General features: G+C 36.9%; 1 protein-coding gene across 1 annotated transcript in view; it reads right to left on the reverse strand.

Annotated features, from left to right (window-relative positions):
* The window catches only part of NOX3 (NADPH oxidase 3), a 40,690-nt gene extending 28,384 nt beyond the window's left edge, over nt 1–12,306 (reverse strand). The window contains exons 1-2 of the mRNA XM_080585237.1: nt 10,683–12,306; nt 1,877–2,022 (exon numbers count right to left, since the gene is read on the reverse strand). Coding sequence (XP_080441363.1) covers nt 1,877–2,022; nt 10,683–10,713 — 177 coding nt within the window. The 5' untranslated portion in view covers nt 10,714–12,306. The remainder of the gene's footprint in view (nt 1–1,876; nt 2,023–10,682) is intronic.
* Between the last annotated feature and the right edge of the window lie 335 nt (nt 12,307–12,641).

Raw genomic sequence — 12,641 nt, forward strand, 5'->3', positions numbered from 1 at the left:
TCTGATATGGAAATGCTAGAGGTGATAAAATTCCACAATGTCATTTTTACAGTCACTTTTTACAGTAAAATCATTCTTTCAAATGTTCACACTTGACAGAACACAGCACATTTTCAAATTGGTGCCTGTGAAGAGTGTATTCAGATTCTTTAACATATTAACAGGATTGATCTAGGTGATATTTTGAACATTTCCACTACAGTGGCTAGTTTGAATGTTGAGATGAAACAAGGAAAAATGTCAAAGACACTTAGTACATCGCTACTGGAGGGTTAAAATGGAACAGAAAGAGAAACCTGAATTGTTGTTCTCAGAACTTTCTTCTCTGAAGTTAGAAGAAATCTTTGCTTTGCTTTCCTTCATAATTTATTAATTCTGAGTATAGCTGCTAAGACAGAAGTGCGAGATAAAAGAAATATAAACATTAGAGCTTAGAGTATAACCTAGGCCGTAAATTAGAAAGTAATTGTGGGGTCTATTACTATGAAAAATCTGGGAAAGAATCTCAGAAAATGCTAGCTTTCCTTCTCAAGGGTATTTAGGACCTTAATGTTAATTAGAAGCCTACCTATCAATTATAGAGGAAGACTTAGTGGAGAAAAAAATGCATACTGGAAGGCAGTAGGTTGCCATTCAGTACTGCGAGCTCTGCTATGTTCTGGGGGAACATTTCAAATGTAAGTGGTGAGAATGGGCACCGAGTATTCAGAGATACTAGGCAGCTTTGTCCTTGCTCACCGTTACGCTTTGGCTATTTTCTCAGCACTAACATTTGTATTCATATTCTTGAGACCATTGATTTGCTTATTTTTCTTCAAACTTAAGAACTGTTTATTTGTCCGTTTTGAAAGATGCAGAAGTCACATTATCTAAACTGGAGAAGAATGGAGAAAAAACAGGACAAAATGCCTTGTAACTGAAAAGCACTATGAAAATCTTCTGATGGTTGTCCAGCCATCATCTCACTTTGTTTCTGATTGAAAGGCCCCCAATCCATGATGTTCAAACAGCCTTCACTATATGCTAGATATGCAGGAATTTCCTCAAGAGCAGAAGCAATACATATGGGAGTCTTGGCAGGACATACAGCATACAGCAATGTACACTAGGAAACAGATAGCATCTGATGTACAGAATAATGTAATAATGAAAAAAGCAGAGCAACTTTTGCATGTTTTACACTCATGCATTGCAGAAAGACTGTGTTTCTCTTTACTTCATGAGTATTTTAAGGAAGATCTCCACCCATGCTGAGAGCAATCAGAGCAATTTATTTGCAGGGCTCAGGTGCCCATAGTCCTGCACACACTGTCCCTAGCTTCCCAGTGCATAGGATATAGTGCTTCCTATAGACAACAAGCCTCTGGATGTTGCATATTATTTTCCCTGGTCAGCCACACTCTACATGTAATTGGGCAGAACCAACCCCCAGACGGGGAAGATAACACATGGGGAGAGGCAAGTAACAACTATGAAAGAAATGTTATGTACTATTGCTGTTTTATCCTTTGTTGCTTCTCTTTCTAGAAGGAGGAAGAAAGAAAAAGAGAGAGAGAAGTTGTGTTTGCTCTATATATTTATAGTTTACTTTAGTTCTTTAAATTCCTTGCAGGTTTGTTTCATTGTCTACTATTCATGACACTCCTTACCCCCCCCAGCTGTCTCCTGACAAACTAATTAAAATACTATAGACATTTCTTTGAGCTTAGTAACCTGAAAATTGCAGCTCTGAGTAAGTGTTTTCAGCTGAAATTGAGGTTAACCTCTGGCAGCACCTTCTCGCTCTGGTTAAAAGACTTTGAAATATAGTTTTCCCGACAATAGAATCCACAGAGGAAATTTTTTTCATGAGGAAAACCAAAAAGTGGCAGCTTACCATTTCATAGGTTCTGATTGGGTTCAAGTAGCTTTCATTTGGGCTCTTGCCAAGGCCAGAAAGTTTTTTCTGTAACTCCCCTGCTTCTTTTGACTGGCTGTTATGATACCGCTCGATGTTGATCAAGTGGGCAACAATATGGATGGCTGCATTAGGGAAGAATGGGGCAAAATTAGACATGCTTGTGTGTGTCCATTGCACAGAAGGAGCTTCATTAAGCACACTCCAGGCTATTTGAAAAGCCTGTGCACAGATCAAGAGCATTGCATGGAATAAACTGAAAATTTGATTTTATATATGTTTTATAAGTTGCAACTGCTTCAAACTGGAGAGGAGAAGAATTGCTCCACGGTCATCTCCCATGTTTTACAGTCAAGTGTCCTGCAGGCTTTGGTGTCACTGAAGGTGAACCTCTTGAGAGATGAGATAAAGGCGGTTGCCTCTCTTTTTAAAGAGTATGAAATAAACTAATTTATTTATTTATTTATTTATTTAATTTATAGACTAAGAAGTGTCAAGGCCTAATTTTGGTTCAAAAGATTCTACCTTGTCCATTTTAGGCACAGACTATGTTACACCTTTAAATAAGAAGACTTAAGAGATGAATTCAAAATCTTCCCTTATCAACAAGCCAAGCAGATATAGTATCACATTATGCTGGTGGAGCCTGGGAAACCCACAGGAACTATGATTTTAAGGAAGAGGTCTGAATCACAGGGTTAGCTCTGATTTGCCCTGAGAATAATATATCACCTCTACTTCTGGCCTGCTCCCAAAAGGGATATCAAATGGCCAGTTTAGAAAAATGTCCGAGTGAAGTAAGAACTCTCTCATAATCCTTTTCCTGAGTAGGAAGATGATAATTTCAAAAGAGGAAAAAATACTTTGTTTTATTATTGGCTAACATAGATAAAGTCATAATCATGCTAGGTGTAGGATTTCACAGTTTTCAGTATGAGAGATTCTCAAATCAATTACAGGAAAGTTGTAATTAAGGCAAACTATTAAACACTGAAAGATGAAAAAACCTTGAAAAAAAATTATGTGTTTACAGTAGAGCTATTAGGATACATTATTTCTAATTTTTATAATTAGTTTCCCATCACCATCTCTCCTTCAGTGTTTGCCTTTTACTGTCCCTGACCATCAAAACAAAACAAAACAAAACAAAACAAAACAGCAACAAAAAAGTTTCTAAAAAGCAGTATTTGTAGCAAAACAAATACGATCTGCTTCCCTGAACAATATTTTCTCAAAAGAAAATTATTTTTCTCTTTTTCCTCTTTTCCTTTTCCTTTTCAGTTTTTGTTCTCTCTCCTTTTTTAATCATTACTCCTTGCACAAAAGTAATACCTTACTGCACTAGTCATTGTGTAATTATAGCTGCAAACACAGGGTTTAATACATAAGGATTTTGGTATTGCAATTCTTTTAGATGGCTATCCACTTAGTGAACTCTCTCACTCCCTATGCAGCTCCTACACATCATGTGGAAAGAGCTACAGGCATGGGAATACAAGTTAAGGCAGGATGCTGGCCATGGAAGTGCTTAAAGCATCTAGGGCAAAAAGGTGGAATATTGCACTCTGCCCCCCAACAGCATCTGTCCAGGCTGGAGAGAGGTTATTTACACTCTGTTCTGATGGGATCCTTCTAGAGCACTGGTTTCTCCAAACATGCTCTGATTGTCAGATTGACATACGGAAGGTATAACATACAAAATGTACATACAAAATGTACATACAAAATGTAATGTCAGTTTAGGTGAAAAACCTACTTTAAGTCCTTACTATATGTAACATAGAGTAGGAACTTAAACCAAAGAACATGTTCTAGTCACCAGGCTGACTGGGTATTCTCTTCTGAGCTACTCCTGATGAAACCCTTAATAAAAATAATCAACAATTGAAACCCTTAATAAAAATAATCAACAATTTATTGTCATCCCAAGTGAATATCCTGAGCACCCACAATGCAACTTCAAAACCCCATTTTTTCTGAATCTTTGTTCCAACAAATAATGAATTCATACAAACTAGAATAGCTTCAGTAGTATGTAGACTGAATCCAGAAGGGTATAAACTGCACAGATATAAAATGAGACTGGAAATTAGAAGACAAGTTCAAGCCATCAAAGGAATGAGACTCTAAAATAACCTTTCAATAAACTGGATAATGGGATCAAGCAATCTAAGAAGCTCTAGGCTGAAGGTTGGTCATTTTATAAAATAAAGTATATGACATGACTGCCAGCATTAGAGGGTATTGGGCTTGGTGATCCAGCATGTCCTGTGTACATCATTATGTATTAGGCATTGCATGCAAAACAGCCTGGCCACCATCAGGCTCGAGGTGCTTGCTGCAGCCATGCCCTCGGGATGCTGGAAGATTGCATGGGACCACAAACAGGGAGGGAGACGTGTGGATGCAGACTGTCAGAACCCAAATGCCTGAGAGGCTCCAAGCTGCAGGGTTTAGGTGGCAGCTGTGTGGGGGCTGTGGCAATCTGTTCCCAAGAGTACAACTGATATATAAGCAGTATATAAACATTGTTTATGTATTTAAGTGTAACAGCATTTTTAAATGCTGAGTGGGAAGGAGGGAGCTGTTCCTACGTGGAGCTCCTTTCTGAACAGATGTTTTGGCCTGGTAAGGATGTTATCAGATCCAGCTGGAAGGGAACCAAGTCATTGCTTGATGCAGACCCGATTTCTGTGACATCTGAAAAAGCTCACTTGGAGGGCAGGATTGAAGTTGCGGAGCTGTATGCTGCTTGTAGTCCTGTACCTGACCATGGGAAAGAGGAGAAAAAAAATTCCAAGGTTGGTAAGCCCTGACAGTGAATCTCTGAGTGGACTTCCATTGAGGAGTTTTATCTTGGCATCTGTAAGTGATTAGTGGAGCAGTCAGTAATGGTACTTGGACTTCTTGTTACCTATACCTGCAGGATGAGCTTTATAACTCTGACATAGTGTAAATAGTCACCACAGCCTTGAGACCACATGAATTTCACACAGTTGTGATCCAAAGCATTGTCTTACCAAGGGTTCCCTGCAGCAAATAAACTGCAGGTTTTGGACTACACTTGTTCACTTTAGAATAGAAACATTGACTAGATTTGGAGGTTTGAATCTGTGTTCATAGTATAATATATTTTCTTTTCCTTCAAAATATCTAAATCTATGAAGAATGGATATTGCACATTGTGAAGTCTTCATGAAAAATGAATACATTTTGAATGTATTTCATTTCATGAATGTATAACATGAATCTGTTGTTTAAAAAGCTGCCAAACTGTGCACTTTCCTCAAAGTGCAGTGATGTCTAGTCACATCAGCAGTGTCAGGAAACTCAGTGTTACCTACTACATGTTGAGAGCCTAAAGTGAGATGAAGTGGTACTTTCTTCCCGAACAATCGAAGTCCATGCTTCTTAACAAAGTATTTGTAATCCTGCACAAAATAAATAAATAAACAAACAAACAAATAAATAAATAAAATCCTGTGGGTTGGATAGACATCACTTCCCAAGAACGTCTCTAACCCAAGATATATGGAAGGGTAATCATGTTGCAACGTATTCCTGGCAGAAGAAATCTGTTATCTGCTCCTTAACCTAGCACAATTTTTCTGTAGGCTATTAAAAGACATGGTTTTACTTTTTTTTTTTTTTTTCCAGCTGCATATTGTTCTGCTTTACTGTAAATGTCAATGAAAATATCATCCTACACTCTTCTTAGGGACTTACCCCATTTCCCTTCTGGGTAATATTCTCTCCAACTTTCATCTATCAGGTAGAAGATATTGCAAGTGTGGAAGACTTATGGAATGAGCACGATAGGCCTTGTCTGCAACCTATTCTATAGTAACTGTTAGTGTATAGAATATAATGATATAACGAAAAATATTAATATTCAAAGTAATGTACTGAATATATTGGTTTGCCTCAACCTCCCATGATCTTAAATTTTGCCTTGAGTGTCTTTAGATTAATATTTCTGGTGTTGTTTTTCTGTGCTGCTAGGAAAAAATGACTCAGTCTAAAAGTGAATTATAGCTGAATGGTAAGAGTAATGCAAAGATTTAATTCCATTTTCAATGTGGTTCATTTAATATACAATAATTGTAACAGACTAAAAAATCTGGCACTGAATACATTGCAATTAACTAAAATATTTTACTTCCCAAAAGTATACTTTCTGAAGGTCCTTTACATCTGCAATGTATAGAAATTACGAAGTAATTCCAAAACTAGTATGCAAATTTCTGAAATCTGAGCTTACAGCATTTTTTTGTCTTCGTGTGTGTGCATTTTTTTTTATTTTTTTTTTCCTGCACTGCTTAGATAAGCTAATCATGAGAGCAAAGTGTCAGGTACTACATCTTAGGATTTTCAGTTCAATGTTTTCCACATTCTGCATGACTAAATATAAAGTACAGAATAAATCATGTAATCATTTAAACAAAGTTTTTTTTTTTTTTTTTTTTAATCAGTGCATGAAGACTGAAGGATTTCAACTGTTGTTTTTAACATCTGGAACCTCTGATGCACTTAACATGCATTAATTTGTATTTGACCCTGAGATGTTCTATGCAGTCCACCTCTGAGATCAAATAAAAGGTTTTATTGGAAAGAGTGGGGGAGGGAAAGCGTTGCTATTAGAGCATGATGTTTACTGTACATATTCTTAAACACAAATAGAAGTAATTAAATTATCTCGAAAGTCTGGTCAATTTAGCTAGTCTTATTCAGCCAATTGTGCCTTCAGTGAAGCATGCACAGCTCTCATTGAACCAAACAGAAATTACATGTGTTTATCTGAGGACAACATTTCTGTCTTTTTCTGCATGCCTGTACAGGATAGTAAACAAATTGAAGCTTGCTGCTAGCAGTTGAATGTTTTGGTTAACCAGCCCATCATGGTCAAAGGGTCAGATCCTGGCCTTTATGACCACGGTGAAGAGACCAGCTCTGCAGGAACCTAAGACAAGCACAGGCAATTCTGCCCCTGACCAAAACTGTAGTGTTTTGAAACTCAGTGCCTTATGCCATTTCTGGTTACAGACAACACTTAATTCATCTTTGTGCTGTCTATGTGGATCAAAAAAGTACAGATTATGTTAAAAGTACAAGAGTGACCACACATGAAGTTGCATTAGATTTTTATTTTTATTTTTTAATGGTTGTAAACATCAAACGAGAGCTTGACTTGGGCCGGTTTTTATCTTAGCTGGAAGCTTATAATCTTTAATGTATTTTTCTTCCTAGTATTTGCACTAGGTCTAGAGCTAAACAATCTGACTGGAAAAAAAAAAAAAAAAAGAAAAAGAAAAAGAAAAGCTTAATGGAAATTTGATTTTCTGCTATTTCTGGAAGCACAATACTGAGATATCAGCTAAACCTCTTTTGAAGATAAGAGTTGATTTTCCTGAAAACTTCCTAGTTTACACAAAAAAATATTACTCAGATCACCAGAGCCCTCCACATAGGTATCACTACCAAACAATGGTTAAAAAAGGAAAGGTTTTCTATTTATTTTTTTATTTTTTTTAATTGTAGATAGTTAAGATCTTGTCATAAGCCAAACACATCTGGTATCACTGTATTTCTGTCTGCATTTAGCACATTTTGAAAGAAAAATGCACTATGGGAATTTCTAAGGAAGACGAACCACCATTTGAAACAGACAAACTAAAAAGAAACCTTCTGTCCTTCCCCTACTTTCCCTTAATTGCTTAAGCTTTATTTGTTTCATAATTCAAACACTGTTGCAGCAATATATCTGTATAACCTTTCTGCAAGCATCAAAACAATAAAAGGAGTGGGTTGTTCTTCAAAACATGCACTGTATGCCAAAGTAAAAAAAAGTTCCCCCAACAGTGCTGGCTTCATAAAATATATAAGTATACTTTCTTATGACAGTGAAGACAAAACAGTGAGAGAAAGGAGTTGTACAAAATGTTATTTACTATCTCTTGTAGATATCTTTAGGTTCAGTGTATTCGCTCTCAACTGCAAAATCCCTTTTTGAATTAGAAAGTATAGAATGATTTGCACTGATCAGACTGAGTGCATGAAACAATGATTTTATTCTAGCAGAATTACAGGTCCATAAGGAAGATTTATTAGTGGGTGAATAACTCCCAGACAGCTCTTATCATAGACTGGCATGCAGGATGCAGGAAGCCAAACTAAGCAGAATTCCCTTTACTGAATTTTCAATGATGCCCTTGATTATAGATAGCATTGTTTACCCTCTCTTCCCTCCAACTTTCCTCTTCCACTAGTCTCTAATTATACCCCTTTATGACCTTACCAATTAAAGCCCGATCTTGAATTTGTATTAGAGCTGATGAAAAATTAAAGATACAGATGTACTTTTTCCAAGGCCACGCACACCTCAGCTGAGCTGGCTGACTGCTAGAAGCCAGACAATACAAACGTCACACTGACTATTTTTAGCACACTATTAAATAAATATGCTGGAATAACACCACCTGGCAAGCTGAGATGAATGCATGTTACTTTAACAATAAAGAAGTCTACAATTTTATATTGTGAGGATAAGCTTACTGATCTGATCTGCAAATTGGTTTAACTTCTTGCTGCCACATTTAAGCTATTGATCATACAGGGGAGAACATTCACTTAACTAAGAATTACTAAATTGCAATAGTCTAATAGGAGTCGACTATGCTTCTGTGTAACAAAAAGCAATATTGGTAGTACTTGGAGAAATAATGTGTCAGTTGAGAGAAAAATAGCATCTGCTTATACATGATTTTAATATTGTTAGATTTTTTTAAAAGGGACTCGATATACTTGTGGGTACCTCGTTTCTCTGAAAGAAGGAATGGTGGTTTTCTTTCACAATATGTGCTGTAGATTGATTTTTTTTATTATTATTATTATTTTTAATGCATTTGAAATTTAATTCAGACAACTGAGCTTCTGGTAATTCTTCATCCAAGGCTGTCTCTACAATGAAGTAGTGTTTTTCCAAACAAGATACTTGTTTTCAACTTATCCATTAGAGAAGCATGAGTTTATAAGTTGTCTTGTTTTTTCATCAAATTTCCCTGTATTTGGTTTTCTTCCTCAATTATCAACTACTTGTCCATTTTATATTCTGGAAAAACAAAACAAGCAAGCAAAAAAACAACAAAAACAAACAAAAAAAACCCTACTAACATTCAATTTCTGTCTAGAGAGTGACTAAATTAAATAATGGTGTTTTCTGACATTTTATATGAGCTCTCTTTTTTTTGTTTGTTTGTTTGTTTGTTTGTTTGTTTTTTCTTGGAAATACTGAGGCTATAATGTAATCACCTTTCTGATAGACTTGCACTTCCAAAACCGTCCAACGTAGTGCACTAACAAACATTTTTATATAAATGTAATAAACAAACAAACAAAAGTAAAAAAACCACACACACACACACAAAAAGCCAAAAACATAAAGGCTTTGACTGTGCAGTTTTGCTTTCTTTTTGGAGCATGACAAATTATACACCAAGTAGAAGCTGGCTAATTTACATTCCTGGGTTGATTTGCTAATTAGAGAAGCAATGTTGCATTCTGGAGGAATCTGCTATATGCTGAAACTGAATTCTGATAAATGAATGGACATGACAGATAAGTAAATCATCATAATGTACTATAGGATGCACATTTTCATCCCCCAGCCTTCCCCTCTGAATTCTTTAATGCTACTTACAAAGGCCAAATTTTAGCTGTTGGTTCCTGATAACAATCTTGACTCCAGATTCTTGTCTCTCAACATGGGGATATTGACTGTCCATATATGCAAAGGAAAGAAGCTCCTAAATACAGACTGAAAAGAATATTGGGACCAAGATCCACCTGATAGCCCGGGGGTAGAACTTTTACCCTCCAACGTATTATGATTGTAAATAATCCTGATTAACTCCTGTGTCTCCTCCACCTTTTCTAAGAGAACAATGCTGTCTGACCTAAATACCTCTCCATCTCTATGTGCTTATGTCCTTCTTCACATTGCCATTTGTTCTTCTCTGCATATTGCTCTTTCCCACGCTATCTCCTGTTCCCCATAGGCAGTCTAAATTCATCGAAACTTCAGTCCTGTGCAGGTCTTTTAACCATTTGGGGAACAGAATAGTACTGTGTCTTCTTCCCAGCCAGGTGAATGAACACCTTTAGATGAATAGTCACAAGAACAAGCAGAACAGAAAACTTCAGATCTCAAAATGCAGGTTTTCCTTCATAGGGGCAATGAGTTCCCTTTACCCATAACCTATTTTAAAAAAATATTTAGGAATGTAATATTTTTGAGACAGCTGCTTGCCTCAAAGTCAGATGAAATGTATTACCTGAATGAAAAGTTATAGAAGAAGAGGATGCAGCAGTGGACAGATGAACAATGTGACTTGTAAACACCATTTCCTTAGGAATTCAGACTATAATGCTATTTCATCTACCCAAACATCTGTTCTTGGGGATTTAGTGGAAGTTACTTACACCAAATGTTAAGAACACACAAGCTGCTCGCATTAGCTAAAGGGCAACTAGTAGTTACTATCCAAATTGAAAGTTTATTAACAATCAAACTTTTCTCATGGAAAAAAAAAAGAAAAAAAAGAAAAAAAGAAAAAAGGTTGCAGATCATTAATCAGCTGGGACTCCAGCACCTATTTAGATTTGCAGTCACCAAATGATTGCACTAAAATAGCACATATCAGAGCAGATGGGGACTACAGAATCACTGTGAAATTCAAAACAGTTCAAAGGCAAAGAAGAACAACAAAGTAAAATAAAGAAAGCTTACTTGCATTTACAGATATTCCATAGGCAACCATCTTGTGAAATATGATGTTTTTGTCAAGCTGTCTCCTCAGTGCTCCTCCACAGCACTTAGTGAAAAAGCAAAAGTTGTTTTACATCATTCCTATTACTACTTGCAACTCACATTCTGGAGAGGAGAACAGAGGAGTTCAGTACATTTTAAAATCTAATGCTGAAGGAATTTGGTGGAAGTTCTGATTCAAACTTAACTTTGGGGTTTAAGTAACTGTTTTCAGCTTAGCAACACTCCAGGTTTTCTTAAAACTATTCAGTCTATGAGGGGCTCAAAATGAGGTCGGGCAAAACTCTGCTGCTTTTCTCTGTGATATTTATGTGTTTTATCTAGGCTGGCAACTCATTTGCTGGCATAAAAACAAGACCTTTTTGCATGCATAACCAGGCTGGGCTACCACTGCTTGCAAGCTCACAACTTATAATGAAAACATTCTTGCTGCTTTCAGGAAATGCAGATCCCAAGATGGTGAGACTGTCTAGACTTCGGGTGTTTGCATGCTTGTGCATTACTGAGCCATCTTCCCATCACAGGCTGTGCTGGACGTTGGCATGCTGGTGGGCAGCTGGGTGGCTCTGTGCAGAGCCCACCTGGGGCCAGGGTGGGCTGCAGTGAGCCAAAGCTAACACGCTCTGCTGGAGCCTGGACAACACTGGCGGGCCTAACTCAGCCTCTGAGGTGTGTGCTGGCTGTCTGGATTGCTCATTTGGCCTGGCAAATTGCCATGCCAAAGATCCTGATATGTATCCATGTTGCTTCCCAACTAACAAATCATCCAAAAATCTGCCACGTGGGGTGGCAATGACTTTTGGAAGGTCATTGGATCAAGCCCTGAGCTGACCATGCTGGAGCCAGTCAAGTTGTTTCCTACCAAGGGCAGAATATTGTTCAGAAAATCAAAATTTTAATCATCTGTGAGAGGACTTCCAGTTCTCCAAGTTCTTAAACAGCATTTAAGGGCGTGGAAATATTTTATAATTCACAAACTGAAGTCCAGGAAGATTTTTTTTTCTTAAATTCTCAGCTCTTAGACTCAAAAAGTTATAAAACAGTATGAATTCCCAACCCCTACAGACCGTTTGAAATGTAACAGCGCTCTGAAGAAAAAAAAAAAAAAAGGCAGAACTGAGAATAATAACAAGCTTACAGTAAAATAAATTAATGCTATGATTTCTAAATTGCAATTGTTCTTTGAGTCAGGAAGTGATCAGTGATTTTTTACCTAAACTTGTGGTATTGGAATTGCTCTGACTGTAATAGTTCACTGCAAGCTGAAGCTATAGCTAGTAAAGATAAAGCCATAAGTACTTCCTATGTGTGATGCTGAGGTTAATGTAAATGCCTCTAAGCAGATGACAACTCAATTACAAATACTCATGTTTACAGGAAGGGAAGACCTGAATGGTGGCCACTCAGTCAAAAGGGTTTAAACATGTTCCTTATTATCTTTGTGACACATTTCTCTGTACATTTCCTCTTACTGATTTTCACTTTGCAGTTACACGGGATACTCATGATGGATTCATATTGTCTCCATTTGGCCGAGTTGCATTCTTATGTCCCCTTTTTGTAACTCCTCACTTTTCACTTCATGACACCATGCTATGCAGTGGCTGCCAAAATCAGTGTTGCATTCAGCGCTGTGTTAAATAAGCCATTTGTTTCTCCTCAGTCATGAATACTGACAATTTAAATGGTAATAGCTAGGCAACAATGTACAAACTTGTCTATCAAAAATTAAAGTTCCTTGGAAATTGTTTGATATGGACAATATTGCTGAACTACAGAAGTAAAAAGGGGAGGATAATATGTCTATTTGAGAAATGGTACTTACAATGTTTGCTCCTCTTAAGAATGAAATAAGATTTCTACTGACTGGTAACAGGATTAGCATGCAGTTAAAATTAAGGCACGTTGCAGAAGCTCTCG

The sequence above is a fragment of the Anser brachyrhynchus genome (genome assembly GCF_964034855.1).
Source record: "Anser brachyrhynchus genome assembly, chromosome: 3".
NCBI lineage: Eukaryota > Metazoa > Chordata > Aves > Anseriformes > Anatidae > Anser > Anser brachyrhynchus.